Here is a 22,458-nt window from a genome sequence, read left to right as displayed (position 1 = left end):
CCTAAGACAATAAACGCATCTCCTATGTTGAAAGTACTTCTCAAGTTAATCACTGAGAATATCTTCTAATTTTTAAGACTCTATTTTTGCCTGCCTTTTCAAACACAACGGGTCTCTAAAGTTTGTGGAAATAAACGTACATTATGAAAAAACTATACATAAATTTCAAAAATTTTGGACCACAATAAGCTTATTTTTTAATTCTATATTTTCCAAGAACTCTTTGAAGTACTCTTGTATATGATGTAATTAAAATAAACACACAAAATACAAGTTGGATTCCATTCCCTACACTGTGAGGATAAACAGACCCCTGTCATTTTTATTGTCAAAAAGCAAAATCCTAGCTGCTGGTGCTAGAAGCAGGAGACATGGCAAAGGCCAGCAGGCACCTCAAGTTCAGCTGTCAGATAAAGGAACAGGGTGTAAACTCACTCACTTGCCAACTGGCCACACCCAGGAGCAGCCCAGACTAGACAGCACCAGAGTCCAAGAGAAGACCCTCCCAGGAGGAGGCCACAGCTAGCATTCAAGAGCTGGCAAGGGGCGCTTTGGGATGAAGTAGGTTAACCCCAGCCTGGGATGCCAGCAACCCGTACGAGAGCCAGTTCGAGTCCCAACTCCTCCACCTTCTACCCAGTGCCCCTGCCACCCATGTGGTGAGAAACCCAGATAGAATTCCTGGCTCCAGCCTCAGTGTAGCCCAGTCTCAGCCACTGTGGCCACAGAAGGAAGATCTTTCTCTCTCCCTCTCTGTAACTCTGCCTTTCAAACAAATAAATCTTAAAACAAAAGAAGAGGAGGAGGAGGAAAGAGGGAGAGAGGGAGAGAGAGGAGGGAGGGAGGAAGGGAAGAGGGGGGAGGGTAAAGCTGCCACCTGCAGTGCCAGCATCCCATATGGGTGCCAGTTCGAGTCCCGGCTGCTCCACTTCCAATCCAGCTCTTTGCTATGGCCTGGAAAAGCAGTGGAAGACGGCCCAAGTCCTTGGGCCCCTGCTCCCTCCTAGGAGGCCTGGGAGAAGCTCCTGGCTCCTGGCTTTGGATCAGCTCAGCTCCAACTATCAAGACCATCTGGAAAGTGAACCAGTGACTGGAAGACCTCTCTCTCTCTCTCTCTCTCTCTCTCTCTCTCTCTCTCTCTGCCTCTTTGTAGCTCTTTCAAATAAACAAATCTTTAAAAGAGAGAGGCCGGTGCCGCGGCTCAATGGGCTAGTCCTCCGCCTGGCAGCGATGGCACAACAGGTTCTAGTCCTGGTCGGGGCGCTGGATTCTGTCCTGGTTGCCCCTCTTCCAGGCCAGCTCTCTGCTGTGGCCCAGGAGTGCAGTGGAGGATGGCCCGAGTGCTTGGGCCCTGCACCCCATGGGGGACCGGGAGAAGCACCTGGCTCCTGGCTTCGGATCAGCGCGGCGGCCATGAGAGGGTGAACCAACGCGGGGGGAGGACTTTTCTCTGTCTCTCTCTCACTATCCACTCTGCCTGTCCAAAAAAAAAAAGAGAGAGAGAGAGAGAGAGAGACAGATTTCTAAGAGGGAGAGAGGGAGAGAGGGAGGGAGGGAAGGGGTAAGAAGGGAGGGAGGAAAAAGTGCTTCCAGGAGGGGCAGCAGTGAGAAATCCTTACACATCCAGAATCCCTGGACTGGCAGGAGCCAGGAAGGGCCTGAGGGGCGGCGGCAGCGGCAGTGAGACAGGACGGAGGGCTGAATCTGACCAGCACCCACTGCCTCAGGCCGAGGAAGACTGAGAGACCCTCCAGCTCTCCTTCCACAACCTGAGACCAGATCTCGTTTGCCAAAGCCCAAGTCAAAGAAAAGCCTGGGCTCCAATTCTGGCTCTCCTGTGTCCACGGGTGGAGAACCCAAGACTAGAGACCTGGAAGAGAAAGTCGCCCGTCTCTACTCAGCATGCTCTTTGGACACGGAGCATCTCTGTAACCACAGGACCTGTGAGCCACCAACAGAAACCACACATTGTCACATCACCTTAACTTGCTGAAGCTTATCCTGACATAACCACCAACCCTCCTACCTCGAGTGCTACTACCCATGCGAACCAGCAACCCCACCACTCCTGGGAAACCCTGCATAGCGCAGTCCCTGCCAGCAGCATTTCTGTTTGCTGGAGTGTGCAGCGGGGACACCAGCACGCCGAGCTGGCGGAGAGCAAGGCGGCAAGAGCCCACCTTTCCCTTGACCACTGTTACCTTCTGGCACATACTCTGCAGGTGCCCAGGTGCTGGGGAAAGTGTCACAAGAAATGGAGGCAGGGGCCAGCAGGCATCCCCAGGCTTCCCAGCACACGGAAGTACCTTCAGTCCACACAAGATCTCCCACGCAGCTAAGAGACGTGTGGAATGAGATACCAGGGGCCCACGGGAGACAGTGAACGGGGCCACCTCGGTCAGTGGGAGGGAAGCAGGTGTCAGCGAAGAAACCCGGGAGCCACAGGCAGCGCGCGCCCCTCACCCGTGTTCTGAGTTTCCAGAACTTTCATCCCTGTGTTTACTGAGATAAAAGCCACGTGATACAAATGTCACCCAATGTGCAATCCAGGGGTTTCAATAATCACCACCATCGAATTTCAGAACACACTCATGACCCCGAAGAGACAGTGCATATCTGTTGAGCAACCCCCACCACCCCCCTCAGCCCTGACGCCCCTGCCACTCCCCACCACTCCCCACCACCCCCCTCAGCCCTGAGGACCCTGCCACTCCCCCTCAGCCATGAGGACCCTGCCACTCCCCACCACTCCCCCTCAGCCCTGAGGACCCTGCCACTCCCCACCACTCCCCCTCAGCCCTGAGGACCCTGCCACTCCCCACCACTCCCCACCACCCCCCTCAGCCCTGAGGACCCTGCCACTCCCCACCACTCCCCACCACCCCCCTCAGTCCTGAGGACCCTGCCACTCCCCACCACTCCCCCTCAGCCCTGAGGACCCTGCCACTCCCCACCACTCCCCACCACCCCCCTCAGCCCTGAGGACCCTGCCACTCCCCACCACTCCCCACCACCCCCCTCAGTCCTGAGGACCCTGCCACTCCCCACCACTCCCCCTCAGCCCTGAGGACCCTGCCACTCCCCACCACTCCCCACCACTCCCCACCAGCGCCCCTCAGCCCTGAGGACCCTGCCACTCCCCACCACTCCCCACCACCCCCCTCAGCCCTGAGGACCCTGCCACTCCCCACCACTCCCCACCACCCCCCTCAGTCCTGAGGACCCTGCCACTCCCCACCACCCCCCTCAGCCCTGAGGACCCTGCCACTCCCCACCACCCCCCTCAGCCCTGAGGACCCTGCCACTCCCCCTCAGCCATGAGGACCCTGCCACTCCCCACCACTCCCCCTCAGCCCTGAGGACCCTGCCACTCCCCACCACTCCCCACCACTCCCCACCAGCGCCCCTCAGCCCTGAGGACCCTGCCACTCCCCACCACTCCCCACCACCCCCCTCAGCCCTGAGGACCCTGCCACTCCCCACCACTCCCCACCACCCCCCTCAGTCCTGAGGACCCTGCCACTCCCCACCACCCCCCTCAGCCCTGAGGACCCTGCCACTCCCCACCACCCCCCTCAGCCCTGAGGACCCTGCCACTCCCCCTCAGCCATGAGGACCCTGCCACTCCCCACCACTCCCCCTCAGCCCTGAGGACCCTGCCACTCCCCACCACTCCCCACCCCTCCCCACCACTCCCCCTCAGCCCTGAGGACCCTGCCACTCCCCACCACTCCCCCTCAGCCCTGAGGACCCTGCCACTCCCCACCACTCCCCCTCAGCCCTGAGGACCCTGCCACTCCCCACCACTCCCCCTCAGCCCTGAGGACCCTGCCACTCCCCACCACTCCCCCTCAGCCCTGAGGACCCTGCCACTCCCCACCACTCCCCCTCAGCCCTGAGGACCCTGCCACTCCCCACCACCCCCCCTCAGCCCTGAGGACCCTGCCACTCCCCACCACTCCCCCTCAGCCCTGAGGACCCTGCCACTCCCCACCACCCCCCCTCAGCCCTGAGGACCCTGCCACTCCCCACCACTCCCCCTCAGCCCTGAGGACCCTGCCACTCCCCACCACCCCCCCTCAGCCCTGAGGACCCTGCCACTCCCCACCACCCCCACTCAGTCCTGAGGACCCTGCCACTCCCCACCGGCCCCCCTCAGCCCTGAGGACCCTGCCACTCCCCCCCGGCCCCCCCGCCCCGGCCCTGACGCCCCTGCTCTGTTCCTGTGGGTGGTCTGCTGGTCCCTGACACGTCTATAAGCACGATCAGGGGACATGTGGTATTCCGTGCCTGGCTGATCTCACTCAGCACTGAATTTTCCTGGTTCATCCATGTTGCAGCAAGAACCAGATTCTCACTTCTTGCTAAGGCGGAATGATTTCCCACTGCATGGATCTACCACACTGACAGACACGGAGTGACGCTGCTGTGCACGCAGAATGTGGACACGTGTTTTCACGTGTCTTGAGTAGGGATCTCAGCAGGCAGAGAACTGCTGGGGCACATGGTCAGCCCACGGCACTCCATTTCTACAAGGCATGAGGGTTCTATTATCTCCAAATCCTTGCCATACTTGCTGCAGCCTTCTGCTTGTTGGTTTGGTTTGCTTCAGGATGTGAAATGGTGTCTGGCTACTGTTCTACGTGCACTTCCCCATGACTAGTAATGCTGAGAAAATCCTCCTGTACTTATTAACCTCTTGCTTACCTTCTTGGGGTCCCTTTAAAAACGGGGTTGTTCATCTTGCTGAGTTGTAACAGTTCCTTAAATATCACAGACAGGACAGCAGACCACTGCCAAACAGGTGACTGGGAAACAGGGTTTCCCACTGTGAGCTGCTTTATCAGTTTCTCCAAAGCGACCTTTCATGTGAACAGTTTTTACTTTTGATAAAGTCCAACTTCTGTTTTCTTTTGTTGTTCATCCTTATGGTGAAAAACTAAGAAATCACCACCTAACTCACACGCCCAGATTTCCAGCTGTTACTTCCACAGGTTTTTTAACTCCAGCTCCCACACACAGACATCTATCTGATCTGAGGTGTTCTTTATACATGGTTTGCAATGCAGGTCTAAGTTCATTCTTCTGCATGAGGGTATACAATTGTCCTAGCTAAGAGTCTTGGCACCTTTGCTGAAAATCGACTTAATGAAAAATTTAATGAAGATTTATTTCTAGACTTTTTTTGAAGATTTATTTATTTTGCTTGAAAGGCAGAGTTACAGAGAGTGAGCGCATGCCTCCAGCTGGTGGCTTTCTCCTCAAGTAGCTGCAACAGCTGGGGCTGGTCTAGGTCAAAGCCAGGAGCTTCATCCGGGTGTCCCACGTGGGCCATCTTCCACTGCTTTCCCAGGCACACTAGCAGGGAGCTGGATCGGAAGTGCAGCAGCCAACATTGGAAGCAGGGCGCAAATGGGTGACGGCGTTGCGGGCAGCAGCTAACTCTTTGCAGCGCAATGCAACCCCTATCTGTGGACTCCAGTTCTACTCCATGGACCTCAGGCTCATACTCATGCCTGTGCCATCCTGTAACTGAACGGCCCTAAAATGACTAGTCCCACTCCACTAAAGGAAAAGGACCACAACCTAAGTTTCCTGACTACCCTACCAAATAAATACTACACTATACAAATGAATACAAGAATTGAAGTCTCCATTTAATCTTGAAAAATTCAGACATGAAGTTCCAATTAACAGTATCTACATGCTTTCCAGAGCTAAATGTATTCAAACTGCATGATGACAACCGAGTATGCCTCCAGCAGATGGCACACAAATGCACTTTAGCACAAAGAAACACTGTGACTCCAGGGCCATGACATGGGAAGTGAGGACAGGAGAAGTATGGTGCGGTGACGCAGAAACAGCAGCGAGCGCAGGACGCGGTGCCGACACGGCACTGCCTCCTGGCGTGATCAATCGTTACAACCTGTGCCCTTTTCCTTATGAGCATCTCAACCTAGGGTGGTAGCAATAGTGGCCACTACATGCAGCAATGTAATGCTAAAGCGATGCAAACCTAAATGCGCAGCTAGCTGAACTCTCGAAATAGAAGGCAATTTTTACAAACAGCATGTATATTAAAATTAAAAGCAGTAATAATACAATCGAGATCTACACAAAAGCTATACAGAGATTAATTGTAAGGGTGGGAACAGATGTGAGAGGTGGAAAACACCTCCTCTTAGTGGGGGAGGGTAAACAAATGGTTGTGATGACTTTGACATTTAAAAAGACAGAAGTTAAAGAAATCGTCAAGATGCCCTAAGTCAACCATTAATAAACTGAAAACACAACACCCTTCAAAGCTTTCAGTTCATGTGTAAAAGTTCACTTAGCACAAGGAACACAGGGAACATAACAACATTTCTTCTTCTTCTGTAAAGTCAACACGCAGTCCCCATAAACAGGAAGGGGCGAGGGGAACTGCCAGCTGAGGCTAAACTGCTACGGAGACAGACACGCAATGCCAGCAGGGAAACCGTGCAGGAACCAACAGGGGAAGGCGTGCCCTTCCGTACAAGCAATAAAGCAGTGGCCTTGGTAACGCTGACAAATGAACAGCCAACAGGAAAGAGAACCCAGACACAGCTCAGCCACACACATGGCAGGACATGGGGCATCTCAGCCACGGCTTGGTCACTAGCACAGTGATCCTCTGTGCAGCCGCTCTCCGTTTTCTGTAAGTTCAAGACAGTGTGAATATAAACAGCTAAAAGGACAATTAAAAGTAGGATTACTTATACAAGACATCCAAATATATACGGGTAAAACTATCTGATTCAGTTCTAAGAAAGAAAGGCAAATCTGTAAGAAAAATGGGCAAAGGACAGGAACTGTCACAAGGAAAAACACAACCAGTAAGCAGGAAGAGCTGGTCAACCTCACTGGCACCTGGGAAAGGAAAACCCTCCAGCGGATGCCTCGTTTTGAACATTCAATTTTTTTAAAGATTTATTTATTTATTTGAATCAGGGTTATACAGAGAGGAGAGGCAGAGAGAGGTCTTCCATCCACTGGTTCACTCCCCAGTTGGCTGCAACAGCCGGAGCTGTGCCCACATGGGATGCTGGCACTGAAGGCGGCAGCTTTACCCACTACATCACAGCGTCAGCCTCTCATACTTTAGATTCGGAGCAGTTTTACTGGGGCCGGTGCTGTGGCGTAGTGGGCTGAGCTTCTGCCTGCAGTGCCAGCATCCCACGTGGGTGCCGGTTCATGTCTCCTCTTCTGATCCAGCTGCCTGCTGGTAACTCGGGAAGGCAGTGGAAGATGGCCCTAGTCCTTGGGGCCCTGCACCTGCATGGGAAGGAGATCCAGAAGCTCCTGGCTTGTGGCTTTGTATAGGCTCAGCTCCAGCCATTGCAGCCATTTGTGGAGTGAAGCAACAGATGGAAGACCTTTCTCTGTCACAACCTCTGCCTGTAACTCTACCTCTCAAATAAAAAATAAAATCTTTAATAAAAAAAGAATAGCTTTATTAATGCTTGGCAACAGCAAGTGCTGATAAGGATGGAGGAATGAGAACCTCAAACGAAAGATGACACAGGGAAAGCAGACCTTAAGAAAAGTAAAACGCCTGGAATATTTGCGTCTCTATAACGAGGTATCCTGGGCCTGCTTTTTGTGGCATAATGGAGTAACACAGCCACCTCCAACAACGGCATCCCACCAAGGTGCGGGTTCGCATCCCAGCTACTCCACTTCTGATCCAGCTCCCTGCTTATGGCCAGGGAAAGCAGTAGAAGCGTGTGTTAAAAACAGTGCCACAGTGTGAGCCCAATGCCCACTTCACGTCTGCTGAGGTGCGGCTTCATCAGTGCCTGGCGGTGGGGAGCACAGGAATCCACAGGGAGCTGCAGGGACACCCTCAGATCCACTGCCACTCTGCCTCGGGCCACCCTTTCCCTGCCACGGCAGGTGGCCCCTCCAGCCATCCCAGCCACACCCACGCCAAGTCCTGCAACGCCTGCTTCCACAGCAAACGTGGGGCTTTTGCAAGGTGAACGTCATAATTACTGTGGTCTTATTCACCTCTTAACCATTTAACATACGGCAAACAGGTACTAGGTTCCTATCTTTGTTTTTGTAACGTTACTGACAGAGTTTGAGTACAGTGCCCCTCGTCCTATTTTCTGCCAAAAGTCCGTGGTTTTTGTTGCACGATGTGTGTTCCGGTCATGTTTAAGAATGCAGCTTTTGGGCCGGCGCCACGGCTCACTAGGCTAATCCTCCGCCTAGCGGCGCCGGCACACCGGGCTCTAGTCCCGGTCGGGGCACCGGATTCTGTCCCGGTTGCCCCTCTTCCAGGCCAGCTCTCTGCTGTGGCCAGGGAGTGCAGTGGAGGATGGCCCAGGTGCTTGGGCCCTGCACCCCATGGGAGACCAGGAAAAGCACCTGGCTCCTGGCATCTGATCAGCGCGGTGCGCCGGCCGCGGTGGCCATTGGAGGGTGAACCAACGGCAAAGGAAGACCTTTCTCTCTGTCTCTCTCTCTCACTGTCCACTCTGCCTGTCAAAAAAAAAAGAATGCAGCTTTTGGGGTCAGCGCAGTGGCACAGCAGATAAAGCCACTGCCTGCAGCGCCAGCATCCTATACAGGCATCGGTTCGGATTCTAGCTGATCCACTTCGAATCCAGCTCCCTTCTGATGGCCTGGCAAAGCAGCAGAAGGTGTCCCAAGTACTTGGGCCCTTGTACCCAGGTGGGAGACCGTGAAGAAGCTCCTGGCTTCTGGCCGGCCGGGCCCTGGCCACTGCAACTATTTGGGGATTGAACCAGCAGATGGAAGCTCTCTCTCTGTAACTCTGCCTCTCAAACAAATACATACTTCTTTAAAAGAAAAAAAAGCATGCAGTTTTTGCATTTTAGGAGGTTCACCACACAGACCGGAATAACGTATTTCACTCACTGTCGGCACACAGTTAACCAAGTGAGCCTGTGAAGTAACCACACGGTGCAGACTCCTACGTTCTGTGCCACGAAGAAGACGGGCTGACTCAGGAGCCCGAGCTCTCCTCTGCAGCGCCTCTCTCACTCGGAGAGGTCGCCGCCCTCACGGGGCTCCCACTGCTCAGACTGGGTGACAACCGCCGCGCGCCAACTGCCTTTCAGGAGCTGTGCAAGCACACAGGCAGCCACAGGAGCACGCGCGCTCCCGGCAGGGGAAGGCAGCGTGGGAGCGCCCGGCCACCGCGTGCTCACCTCATGGTAGGTGTCCTCCAGCTCGCCGTCGTAGATCCAGCGGTAGAGGAAGTTCAGGACGGGGTGCGACACCAGGCTGAGGATGTGCCGCACCAGGGACCTCATGTACGGGTCCCCTGTTTTTGTGTAGGCGTGGACAGCAGAGGCCAGTGCACCTCCTTTCCTTCCTGGGGATGAGGGAAACACAAAACACATTTACACTCGGCACTAACCAGTCACTGACACTCCCCCAGATGCCACGGATCCAGAACACAGTGCATGTTTCCACAAGGCCACGAGCACTGCTGACTCAGAACCAGCAACGACGTAACAAGGCAGGGCAGAGCCCAGGCCGGCCCCCACGGACCCCAGGCTCAGCTGCTCCATACACGAAGGCTGAGGGGCGAAAGGAACTGGATGTGCGGTCTGCGGCTGCCAGGACTTGCCGACTGGGACACGCTGCGAGCCACACTTCCTGTCTCAATTCACAAATACATCAACACATAAAACTAATTCTGAGTCAACACTTACTCTCTCCTTGGTGTAATGCACCAGTCTCAACTAACTCAACATTTCATAAACCATTGACTGGCTGTAACAAACCCATCTCAGGCAGGCCCAACAATGCTGAGTAGCAGTGACTCTTGGCTTCCCAGTGTCACAAATGAGAAAAAGAGAGTCCAGGTAGCACAAACAGCTGAGAAGGCAACCAGAAACACAGAACGCAGGGCCCAGGAGAGGCTCAAGCTGGACATGCCGACACGGGAACCTCAGGCACCCACACGAGCGGGGCCATGAACCCCAGCCTCAACAGGAAAGAGAGCAAGGTAACCAACCCAGGAAAGGCTGCCTGTTAAGATTCAAATGAAAGAGAAACACAGAACTCAAAGCCTGCCAACACCAGAGAACCCCTCCACGCCATCGTCACCATTAAGATAAACAGCCGATCACAAAGACAAAGGTGATATCTTCACGGTCACACATGTCACCTTGTGCCCATCAACGTATTGGTGACTGCAGAGGACACAAAAGGACAGGGCAGGGGCTGCTGTGGCATAGCAGGTAAGGCCCGCCGCCTACAGTGCCAGCATCCCATATAGGCACTGGTTCGAGTCCCGGCTGCTCCGTTTTCAATCCGGCTCTCTGCTGTGGCCAGGGAAAGCGGTGGAAGATGGCCTGAGTCCTTGGGCCCCTGCACCCATGCAGAAGACCCAGAAGAAGCTCCTGGCTCCTGGCTCCGGATCAGCACAGCTGTGGCTGTTGCAGCCAACTGGGCAGTGAACAAGCAGATGGAAGACCTCTCTCTCTGCTTCACCTTCTCTCTCCATGTAACTCTGACTTTCAAATAAATAAATAAATCTTGAAAAAAAAAAAAGAAAGGGCATGCACCACACGAGTTCTGAAACAAAGCAAGTCCAGGAAGCAAACACACAAGAAATACAGAGGGACCTTGGCAGTGATCCACTAGCGCCGCGAGGGTCTTCAGCCTTATTTTGGGGTCATACGTCCAAACCAGGAGGCGTCGCAGTGTTAAGCTACTCTCAAATCCCAAATTCACTCCCTGATCATCCTCTAGCTGCAGCTGAAAGACAACAGAGGTAGAGGGTTTAATACAGGCAACGAATCTTCCCCATCTTTACGCTTCTACACAAAGCCATGCAAGGCAGTGATTATTCTCATTAAACTGAAGCAGGAGGTCCCCTCTCATGCTGCAGAACTCTTCAAATGGTCAGAGGGATTGAAAATCAACAAATAACTGGCCTTTGGCTACAGCAGACCTCTACAGATATTTAGACCCTACAAATATAGGAGATACAGTCTATCTTTTAAAAATAATGTATGCAGCAATTTATAATATTCTATAATAGCTTCACTTTTTAACCTTTCAAATCACGGAGAAATCAAAATAACAACAAAGTTTACCTGGGAGTGTAAAACAGAGAGCAACCGGTAGTACTCTTTGAGTTCCTGGTGCAGGGCGGCACAGAAGCTCTGCGGGGAAAGGGAAAAGAACAATGCGGCGAGACGCACTCCTGCACACCGCCCCGTGCTGGTGCCAAGGCGACGCCTTCAGACAGTCCTGGTGACGTGCAGCGGCACTAAATTCTGGCCCCTCAACGGCCCCCACGTGCTGACCACAGCCTGGATCCCGCCAAGCTTCAGCCCAGGTTTCTTAAGTAGCACTCGGAGCAAACCACGGCACAGCACCCTGTCTTACCGAAGCCCAACCCCAGCCCCCAGGGCAGAGACACAGTCGCACAACTCCCACCAGCACCCCGACGGGTACTTGTAGGCAGAGCTGTTCTGTGATTCCTCTGTGACTTTTCGGAGAATTAGAATGGCAATGGTCACTGCCCAAGAATCAAGCTGTGCCCACAACTATGCACCACCTAACAATTAAAAAGGGACTGGGGAGAGGGAGCCGGCACTGTGGCACAGTGGGTTAAGCCTGTATCAGGAGACAAGGGCACCCCGTGAGTGCTGATTCAAGTCCCAGCTGCTTCACTTCTGACCCACTTTCCTGCTAATGCTCCTGGGAAGGCAGAAGATGAGATGGCCCAAGTATTAGGCTCAGACCGCCACCTGGGAGACCTGGATGGAGTTCTCGGCTCCTGACTTCAGATTGCCCAGCTCCGGCCACTGCGGCCATCTGAGGAGTGAACCAGCAGATGGAAGATCTCTTTCTCTGTCTCTCCCTCTCTCTGTAACTCTGCCTCTCAAATAAATTATCTTTTCTTAAAAGGGACAGGGGGAGGAGGGCGTTACTGCAGAGAGCAGCTGTTTGGCCTGGCAGCTAAGACGCCTGGCCCCACATCAGGGCCCTGTGTGCCAGTCACAGCCCCAGCTCAACTCCAGCTTCTTGCTACTGCAGACCCTGGGAGGTAACGGTGACAGCTCAAGTGGTGGCTCCTACTGCCCAGGCTGGAGGCCTGCACTGAGCTCCTAGCTGTGGCCCTAGCCCAGTCCCAGCTACTGCAGGCATTGGAGGGATCTGTCTGTCTCTCTAGTAAATACAAAAAATTGGGAAAATAAAAATCTAATACCACTTCTTTATGTCCACCACTTCCTAACACCAGGCAGGAGGAGGGAGAAGGAATAGCACACCAGCCCCAACAACTTGCTTGTCCATCAGCGATGGCAGCAGCAGGGCTGGCCAATGCAGCGGCAGATGCCCTGCTCACAGACCTGTGTCCCAGCAGGGCCACTCCTCCACCTGCCTGAAGCAGGAGAGCAGCGAGCAGGTCCCCCACGCTCTGGGGCCTGACGGCTCCACTCTCGCCGGCTCCCAAGTGACCACATGCTCCAGGCTGTCTCCTTTCACTGCTCAACCCATCTGCTGCATTCAGCAGGCTCTGCCAACACCGCAGTAGCTTCTGTCTTCCAGAGTGGATCCTGATGATACAATTCTCAAAACCGCTCTCTTTACAAAGAGCCCGCTTCAGAGTTATTTTCACAGAGATTTAAGGTGGATCCAGCACTCCCCAGTATTTTAGAGACAGTGGACGCACCTGACCTACAAGTCCGAAGGAGCGGTCCAGACTCCTGTGGTCAGTGTACTTCCTGATTTTATTATGCAGCCACCCCAGCTCCGCGAGTCGCACTGCCGTGTCCCTCAAAGATTTACTCAGGTTTGCCTAAAAGTAAATATATTCAGAGTTAAAAACTGAAGACCAATACCAGAATTTTAATTTCATTTTTCAACCACGTGTACTTTAATATGAAACTTCTTGGGCTGCCCCACATGGACGTTAACAATAACTAATCCACCATCAACAAAAGAAAAGGCATCGGGGTGGGCATCAGCCTGGCAGTTACCCCTGCAGTGCCTGGGCTCCACTCCTGGTCCAGCTCCTGACTCCAGCTTCCTGCCCATGTAGACCCTGAGAGGCTCAAGGCTTTAGGTCTCTGCCACCCACAGAGGAAGGACAGATTGAGCTTGCAAATCCTGCCTTAGGTCTGACCCAGCCCCAGCTGGTGTAGGCATTTGGGGAGTAAACCAGAGGATGGAAGTGTTCTGTATGTCTGTCTCCCTGCCTCTCAAGTAAGTTACAGAAAACAAAACGCATCAAGTGACAGCGCCTTGACAGGAATGCTAAGCTGTGTCACATCCATCTGTGTAGCGCTGCTGGGCCTGGGCCTGGTCCTCAGTGAGACAGAGGCTGTGACAGTCGCTCTGTGAAGGGCTGGGGCCAAGGGTGCCACGGGAAAGGCAGGTTCCGGAAGAGGAAAGGATCAAGCAAAGACCCCTGAGCTGCACCTGTCCCTCAAGGCCGTGACCTCTGCTGCAGAATGCGGGTATAGGGCTCCATGGGCAGCTGCATAGTGAATATGAGAGGAAGCAGGCACTGCCCAGAGGGCCCAGTAACAGAATCACACCAGCCACAAACTGGACAGGGACGCATAAACCACACGTTGGCAGTGCACTTACGCAGTACAAACCCTGATACCTGATAGTCTAACAGCTCACTAACTGCACTTAATGATCCTTTTGAATATTTTAAACTAGATTTATGTCACGGTACCTTTCCTTCCACTTTGTAACAGTTTTCAGTGTTGCTCATTTTGATATTTTTGCCATCTATGCCCTGGAAGACGTACAAAATATCTCTCACGAGAGCTGCTTCGGTAACTTCCGATGTCCCTGCAAAACGAAGAATAGTTACTAATAAACACATTTTAAGATGAAATGAATGCTATTAGATGCTATATTTCCAGAAGGCCGAAGTCTACCAACTCGTAAATGAGGTCAGGCCGGGAAGAGCAAGGACAGGAAGAAAGACGCCCGTTCTGCCAGGGTGGGGGGTTGAGGTGGTGCAACTCCCCAGGAGAAGTTCTCTCGCGATGGGGCTGCCTGTGAGAACCCAACACATGGGAGGTCTTCAAAAAGGTCACGGGAAATGTGTGTTATGAAAAACGCACATGGATTTCAGATTGTTTCACTACCAAAATAAACTAACTTTTTTTAGATTTATTTATTTGAATGGCAGAGTGACAGAGACCCTCCTTCTGCTGGTCCCCTCCCCAAGTGGCCACAACAGCCAGGACTGGACTACAGAGGCTGATGTGATACAAGCCTAACATTCCTTTCGAGGTGTTTTAAATCCCTGCTGTCACTTGATGTACTTTATCTTCTGGTTTTCTGTAACTTACTTGAGAGGCACAGAGAGACGGACAGACAGACAGAACACTTCCATCCTCTGGTTCACTCCCCAAATGCCTACACCAGCCAGGGCTGGCTCAGACCGAAGGCAGGGTCTGGAAGCTCCCTCAAGGCCTCCCCCGTGGCTGCAGGGGCCCAAGCACTTGGGCTGTCCTCTGCTGCTCTCGGGCAGTGAGCAGGGAGCTGGACTGCAGTGAAGCAGCCAGGACTCAAATGGGCACTGACACAGCCTGCCAGTGTCACAGCAGCGGCTTGAAATGCTGTGCCACAACACCCACCCCTAAGCTGACCTTTTCATTCCACTTCCTGTGAACTCATCAGAGGGTACTAATAAAATCAGAGCACAGCTCAGGAAACATGAGGGGCGGGGTCAGCTTTAACTGACAGCACTTGTCAAAACCAGCTCACCAAACAGATGCACAATGACCTAGGCCCCTCCCCAACACCACACAAAAAGGAATTAGAAGCAGAGAACAGCTACTTAAGGTTTTCATAATCCCCCCCGGACAAAAGCCAAGGCAGAATTTGCGTGATGAGCCAACTAAGGAAGAGGAAGCAATACCTATACATGCAAAACGTCAGAGCGGGAGGAGAAGCCCACAGGGCACAGCCTCCAGCTGCCAGACACGGGGGCAGAGCAAGGGCACGTAGCTCATGGGCGTGGCAGCCGTCCTGGGCTGCAGGTATCCGCTACTCCAGCACAGAGGAGCAGGACGCTGACCCATGCGCCTCTCACTGTGGGGCTGTCTGCTCCTCTCTGCAGCTCTGTCCAGTGCACGCTTTGTGGGCAAAGGCAGCTGGGACCAGGTCTTCCCGAGAACGGACCCCTCCACTGCTGCGATCGCCCCTCCACCCTGCCCCTCCCCCTGGGGTCTACTCCGATGCAAACACAACACTGCCATTCTAACAGACTCATTCACAACCCGGGTTCTTCCCACCCACCCCACATGTAAAATGTGAGGACAGCTGTCACTAACCCGCGTGGTCCAGTCCCTCACTGCGGCACACTCGCTGTCTGTCCCACCGTTCTCCCTCTGAACTGCCTTTCCCACTTGGCACAGAACAGAAGTTTGAAAGTGCTGGTCAGACATCAGGGGCAAAGTCTGGAAGCGAACACGCCGGGCCACACACACAGCTGCTGCAGGCAGAGGCTGGCGCACGCAGGAAGCACTACAGATGCCCTGCCCCGCATCCTACCAGGACGGGGAGACCCGGAGCAACGCTGGAGGCGGCACACTGAGCTGCTGGCAAAGCCCATCCTCTACTTCCAGGACACCTGTGGCTCGGGCATCGCTATCTACAGTTCCTCTGGACTCTCCAGGAGGTATTGACTTCACCACCACCTAACGCTCCCCGAGCTTCCTCTGTGTCCCAGGACTGTGCGGAGCACTGGTGCCGTGAGCGAGACGATGCAGCCCTTCCTGGAGCTGCGTCTTAGTGGGAAAGTGCCTTTGACATGCGTCCCCGAGCAGAGGCTTCGCAGGAAGGAAGCCAACAGGAAAGCGGAAGTGGGCATGCAACAGGAGCGAATGGCAACGCTGGGGTGGGGGTGGGGGTGGGGAAGCATGCAGACAACGGCTGAGCAGAGGATGGCACTGGAAGAGAAGTTGAGGGTGACAGGGAGGAAAGCAGGCATCAAGAGACCACAGCAGGGGCCGCGCCGTGGCGCAGCAGGCAAACCCACAGCCTGCAGCACTGGCATCCAATATGGACGCTGGTTCGAGTCCCAGCTACTCCACTTCTGATCCCGCTCCCTGCTAATGTACCTGGAAGAGCAGTGGAAGATGGCCCAGGTGCGTGGGATCCTGTACCCATGTGGGAGACCCATAAGAAGCTCTTGGCTCCTGACTTTGGATCAACCCAGCTCTGGCTGTTACGGCCACTGGAGAGTAAACCAGCAGACGGAAGACCTCACACTCTCTCTGTCTCTTCCTCTTTCTCTGTAATTCTGCCTTTCACATAAATGAAATATTAAAAAAAAAAAAAAAAGACAACAGCAGGGATTCTGCCTTCAGCATAAGTTCTAGTAGAAATCCTAGATCAGTGTTTTCAATCACGGACGGATGGATTCTAAACGTTCAAAGGCAACGTGACGATGAGAAAGCCCTCACTCACCGCCCGTGTCCCCGTCTCTCCTTGGCCTCGTCGTGTTGCGAGAAGCGGAGTTTGGGATGCCTTTCGAGGTAGAGGCTTGAGAGGAAGGCTGATTTGCACTTAGAGTCCATGCAAGACGCGACCCCAACTGCTGCCGAAGGCCGTCTCCTACTCCCGGGGCTTGGTGAGGCTGTCTGAAAGGAGGAGGCAACATCACAACCTTCAAACAACCAGGCCCCCACCCAAGACACAGAGGCATTCCTGGGAATCTCTGTCTTGACACAACACTGAACGACAGAATGTGTATGTTTCAGAGGCAACACCTGACTTCACCCCAGTGGGACAGGCCACAGCCACGAAGTCCCCGGAACCTCACAGGACACCCTGGGTCTCAGCAGCAGAGCAGTGGCACTGCCAAGGGTCACTGCTCTGCCTTCCACACACTTCTCATCAGAAAAGACAAAACCCATGGGACCTGACTTCAGAAACACGTAACACACGTTACCTGCCTATTTCCTCTGTGCACTGCCAACCTCAGGATGAAACCCTGAACTCCAGATTTTCTAGCGGGGGCTGAAACACCTGACCTCTCATTTGCCTGTCCTCACGGTCTCCTCACTTTTTGGTGCTCAGAACGCAAAGGAACACTGTAGTTTCAACTAATTTTAACAAAGCGTATGACTCCATGACATGTAAGGCAAAACAACGCACGTTCAAGGTCAAGTTAATTTCTTTTTTTTCCTAAAGGTTTATTTATTCATTTTAAAGTCAGGGTTACACAGAGAGGGGAGAGGCGGGGGGGGGGGGGGGGAGAAGGGGAGAAGGGGAGAGGAGGAGGGAGGGAGGGAGGGAGGGAGAGGGAGAGAGAGGGAGAGGGAGAGAGAGAGAGAGGTCTTTCATCTGCTGGTTCACTCCCCAATTGGCTACAATGGCCGGAGCTGAGCCAATCCGAAGCCAGGAGCCTCCTCTGGGTCTCCCATGCAGGTGCAGGCACCCAAGGATTTGGGCCATTCACTGCTTTCCCAGGCCATAGCAGAGAGCTGGATCGGAAGTGGAGCAGCCGGGTCTCGAACCAGTGCCCATATGGGACACCAGCATTTCAGGCCATTGCATTAACCCGTTGTACCACAGTGCCGGCCCCAAGTTAATTTCTTTAATATTTGGGGGAAACATCAAAGCTATTCATGAAAATTCAAGAAAATACGCTCTGGGACCAATGCTGTGATACAGTGGGTTAAAGCCCTGGCCTGAAGCACTGGCATCCCATATGGTTGCTGGTTCAAGTCCCGGCTGCTCCTCTTCCCGTCCAGCTCTCTGCTGTGGCCTGGGAAAGCAGTGGAAGGTGGACAAGTCCTGGGCCCTGCACCCACGTGGGAGACCTGGAGGAAACTCCTGGCTCCTGGCTTCTGATCAGCACAGCTCCAGCAGCCATCTGGAGAGTGAACCAGCAGATGGAAGACCTTTCTCTCTGTTTCTATCTCTCTCTGTAACTGTTCTTTCAAATAAATAAAAAATAAATGTTTAAAAAAAAAAGAACATATGCTCTGACAACTTCAAATAATACCACTTTAGGGCCTGTAAAACACAAAAACCAAGAATCACCAACTGCACTACTGCTCCTAGGTGCAGAGTTCTGATTTGTACTGAAGTAAAAACAATGAGTTCATGTCCAACCCATGCCTGAAGTGAGGCAGAAGAGGAGAAAACTGGCATAGCCTTTATTTATCTGATTTTTTTTAGATTTAATTATTCATTTGAAAGGCAGAGTGACTCAGAGGAAGAGATAGAGCAGGAGAGAGCAAGGTCTTCCATCCACTGGCTCACTCCCCAAATGGCTGTAATGGCCAGGGCTGGGTCAAGCCAAAGCCATGAGCTAGGAACTCCATCCGGGTCTCCCACAAGGGTGGCAGGGGCCCAAGTAGTCAGGTCATTTTCCACTGCCCTCCCAGGCGCATCAGCAGGAAGCTGGGTTAGAAGTAGAGCAGCGGGATCTCAAATCAGCACCCCACTATGGATGCCAGAGTCGCAGGCAGCTTCACCCACCACGCCACAATGCTGGCCCCTACTTATCATGGGAAAGCGATTCATAACATTTACTAAAAGTATCTCTTTTAACAGATCTAAGTTTAAGTGAATAGTTCTAAAAGACTGACCCAGTTCAAAGCTCTCTATGTAGTTTTTATGTCATGACAACGACTATTAAGGCATAAATGAGAATGCCAGTTTACTTTTTCAAGTCAGAATATGGTTTTACGGCCGGCGACACGGCTCACTAGGCTAATCCTCCACCTTGCGGCGCCGGCACACCAGGTTCTAGTCCCGGTTGCCCCTCTTCCAGGCCAGCTCTCTGCTGTGGCCAGGGAGTGCAGTGGAGGATGGCCCAAGTACTTGGGCCCTGCACCCCATGGGAGACCAGGAGAAGCACCTGGCTCCTGTCATTGGATTAGTGCGGTGCGCCGGCCGCAGCGTGCCAGCCATGGCGGCCATTGGAGGGTGAACCAACGGCAAAAAGGAAGACCTTTCTCTCTGTCTCTCTCTCTCAATGTCCACTCTGCCTGTCAAAAAAAAAAAAAAAAATGGTTTTACATTATCTTTGGGGAGCACTGCCTGCAAAGACATTAGAAGACCCTACTGATAGCCCATGAACGTAGTGCACACACTCTAACACAAGGGAAACAGCCTTCATGTGTTGCTAAATCCTTAACCACTGTTCTCTTGGGAAAATATCCACTTTTTAATCCTATTTCATGTGATTTCCCAGAATGAAGCACGGCAAAAAGCAAAGCCACCCCCTATCTACACGCAAAAATGTGCACTGAGAAACAAGGCTCTGAAGGCCACCAAGGCCCTGCGCGGCGCTCTCCGCATCACACACTCTGGGTCTCCCTGTGACCAGACGGCAGCACGTGAAGCTGCAGGGCAGGCGGCCCACGCCGTGTCCCCCTGTATGTTACCATCTCAGTCCATGCTCTAACGTGGCCAATCCTCTACTGAGGAGCTCAGTTCTTGAAGGTAACTCCCCTGACTTGACTTCAGACACTTTCGAGGACTCCCACACAGAAGGCTCAGTCAAAAGCCTGCGGACTTTCCGTTCCCGTCCAGACGCCGTGCGGGCAGCATTACCCCGGGAGGAGCGAGTGCGGTGTGGGCCCGGGGCCGTTGAGGGTGAGCATGCTGAGGCTGCTGACGCCGCTGCTGCCCATGCTGCCCGCGCTCTGTGCCGACTGCGCACTGCGGTCCTGGTAGCTCAGCGGGAGGGTCTGAGGCCTGGCGTAGTAGTAGGGAGTTGAGTGAGCATCTCTGGGTAATGCTTGAGCAAATAACGCAGCGTAGCTGGAAACCTGAAAACAAGCAGACATGCACTCAGCAGGAGAACTGACATCCGTACTTCCTTCCCGTTTGTGGACCTGGGCGTGGATTTCACACTCACTAAACGATATATCCGCTGCTTGGTCTTTTTTTGAAATGTGCAGAACCAACAGAGTCCCAGGTTTCCTGAACTCCCACACGTCCTACGTGGTCTGACCACTCACAGCTCAACCCTAGACTTTCCCAACTGCAAGCTCAAGATCCTCCTACAGTCTTCCAGCGCAGAGAGAAGCACCCCCTGCGGGGTGCTGGGAACTTTACAAACTGACCATTTCTATTTAATCTCTCTAATTTCTACTTAATCACATGTTGTCACACTTAGATAACACAACGATGAGGAACATTCCGGGGAACCACACACTAACCAAAACTGCCCTCAAAACAAGGTAACCCAAAGAAATCTGGTGGCCCTCCGTGACCAGACAAGCATTTGAAATGGACAGTTATTCAAATTTGGAGTGACTGTCCCCAGAAAAGACATTCAGTGGCTACAGCAGAATGGTTACCTTGCCTGTCTGCTTGCGTGGGTCCTCGCTAAGGTTCAGCAAGAGGTAGAGTATCGACCATTTATTTTTCAAAACTCCCTGTTTAGAAAAATTAAAAAAAAGGTCAGTATTAAAAGAACTGTTTCATGTAACTCTCCAGTTTTATTTTCCTCTCCTCTGAATTATACTTACTTCCAAAATAGAAATGCACTTTAAAATTCACATGGTAACCTCAAACCCAGGCTCATTTCATGTGTTACCAACACGCACGGTGCCACGTCAGAAGACCAGAAGCATTGCTCCTCTCCCACCAACACCCTCGCATGCTTTCTCCCCTACATTCTCGCCTGAGAACAAGTGTGAATGACCCTGCTCCTGAACAATACTGTGTCCCCTGGGAAAGTCTTGGGAATTTTCAAACACTGAGTATAAAATAAATGTCATCATAAAATATGCAATTTTTTCCTCATTTATCAATGTCTCATTCAGGCCACAAAAAAAAAAAAAAGAATTCTCAAGTGCAAGAGTTATTAGTCTCAGTGTCACGTTTACCAGAACTCAAGGTTTGGCCCTGCAGGACTCTCAGATGTCTGGAGGTTCCCATGTAAGGACTACCAAACAGGCTGCACTTATTTCCACTTGTGAATCACAGCACCCTAACTCACAAACAGAACAGCGCCAACCTCAGTGAGTGCTATCTAGAATTCACACAGAGCTACCTGTGGGTGCACGGGCCACACTACACAAGCATCCTTATTAACAAATCACGATGGTTACCTACACTAACCAAATCGTCATTCCCTGGGAGTTCCCTGAAAGCAGCAGCTCATCTCAGGTATTTAAATTGTCATCTGGGCCTGGTACTGTGGCGAAGAAGATAAAGCTGCTGCCTACAGCACTGGCATCCCAATGGGTGCTGGTTCGAGTCTTGCCTGCTCTGCTTCTGATCCAGCTCCCTGCCAATGTGCCTGGGAAAGCAGCAGAAGATGGCCCAAGTACTTAGGCCTCTGTACCCATGTGGGAGACCCAGAAGAAGCTTCTGGCACCTGGCTTCTGCCTGGCTCAGCCGCAGCCATTGCAGCCATTTGGGAAGTGAGTCAGCAGATGGAAGACTTCTCTCGCTCGCTCTCTCTTTCTCTCTCTCTGCCTGTCTGTAACTCTGCCTTTCAAATGAAATAAATAAAACTTTAAAAAGTAAATTAATAAAAAAACAAAGAAAGAAATAGCCTCCACCTTGCAGCTGGTTTAGACATGCTGTGGGTACTCATCAACCCCTGCTGGGGCGCCCAGCGAGGAGACGCTGGCCCGTCAGAGTGTCAGTCTGGCAGCAGCAACAAGACCACGACAGCTCACAGGTCAGCAAGAGCTCCCAGTGCAGCCTGAGCCTCTAGAGACGGACTGAGCGAGAGTCCAGACCATAAACGGACCAATCCGCTGGAGCTGGGGGCCCAGGAAGAACCGAAAACAGAAATGAAGGGGCCTCAGACGCCACCCCAAGAAAGGCGGATTTCAGGGTGCAGAGGCAGGCCTTCACAGGACCCCTTCTCTGACAGTTCACACAGTGCCTGGAGAGGCAGGAACCACACACCAGCAGGGAACCTGGGAGGACTGAGGCCCGGAAGGGCACGTGACGACCTGAAGGTCCAGTGTGTGTTCAAGCCTGTGATCTTGACCATTCTCTGAGCTCAGCAACTCCCTGATGCAGGACAGGTAGCCAAACCTCAGTCTGCCTGCGCCACAGAGACACCTTGCTAAGGAGCCGCATCTAACACCAGCCGCCATCCGGGATAACCGACAGGGTCAAGTCCCCCCCCCCCCCATCATCTCCTCCCACGATCAGAGCATCTACGACGGGACATGTTCTCCTCAGTCCACGCAGCTAAGGCACACGGCAAACCTTAACACTTACCTACATCACCACGCTCTACGCCAGGGTTCAAACCCAGATCAGAGGGTCAGCCAGATAAACCAAAAGGGACAGAGGGAGACAGGCAGCAGAGGAACAGTCGACAGGACTTGGGGAGCCAAGATGGCGCCGGGTGTCTGGTCTGGGGGAACTCAGGCTGCAGAGGGTGGATGTGAAGGGACGCCCAAGGGTGTGACATCAGGAATGCGCACGTGCCGTGCAGTTGCCAAGGCCCTGTGGCATCTCCTAAGCAGCGTCTGA

The 22,458-nt window shown here is 53.1% G+C and overlaps 1 protein-coding gene across 4 annotated transcripts in view; it reads right to left on the bottom strand.

Moving 5' to 3' along the window:
- TUBGCP3 (tubulin gamma complex component 3) overlaps positions 1–22,458 on the bottom strand; it is an 85,044-nt gene that overhangs the window by 43,026 nt on the left and 19,560 nt on the right. For all 4 annotated transcript variants that reach the window (XR_007917722.2, XM_051841681.2, XM_051841682.2 and 1 more), the window contains 8 exons: positions 20,313–20,390; positions 19,561–19,778; positions 16,459–16,631; positions 13,706–13,824; positions 12,692–12,817; positions 11,106–11,174; positions 10,632–10,764; positions 9,204–9,370 (listed from right to left, as the gene is read on the bottom strand). Coding sequence is in view for 3 of the 4 variants with exons in the window: in XM_051841681.2 (XP_051697641.2) it covers positions 9,204–9,370; positions 10,632–10,764; positions 11,106–11,174; positions 12,692–12,817; positions 13,706–13,824; positions 16,459–16,631; positions 19,561–19,778; positions 20,313–20,390 (1,083 nt within the window). In the remaining variant the exon portion in view is untranslated. The remainder of the gene's footprint in view (positions 1–9,203; positions 9,371–10,631; positions 10,765–11,105; positions 11,175–12,691; positions 12,818–13,705; positions 13,825–16,458; positions 16,632–19,560; positions 19,779–20,312; positions 20,391–22,458) is intronic.

Source organism: Oryctolagus cuniculus, chromosome 9, assembly GCF_964237555.1.
Source record: "Oryctolagus cuniculus chromosome 9, mOryCun1.1, whole genome shotgun sequence".
In the NCBI taxonomy this organism is placed as follows: Eukaryota; Metazoa; Chordata; class Mammalia; order Lagomorpha; family Leporidae; genus Oryctolagus; species Oryctolagus cuniculus.
The sequence above is the reverse complement of the archived record's forward strand: the minus strand, read 5'-3'. Positions and strand labels throughout refer to the sequence as shown.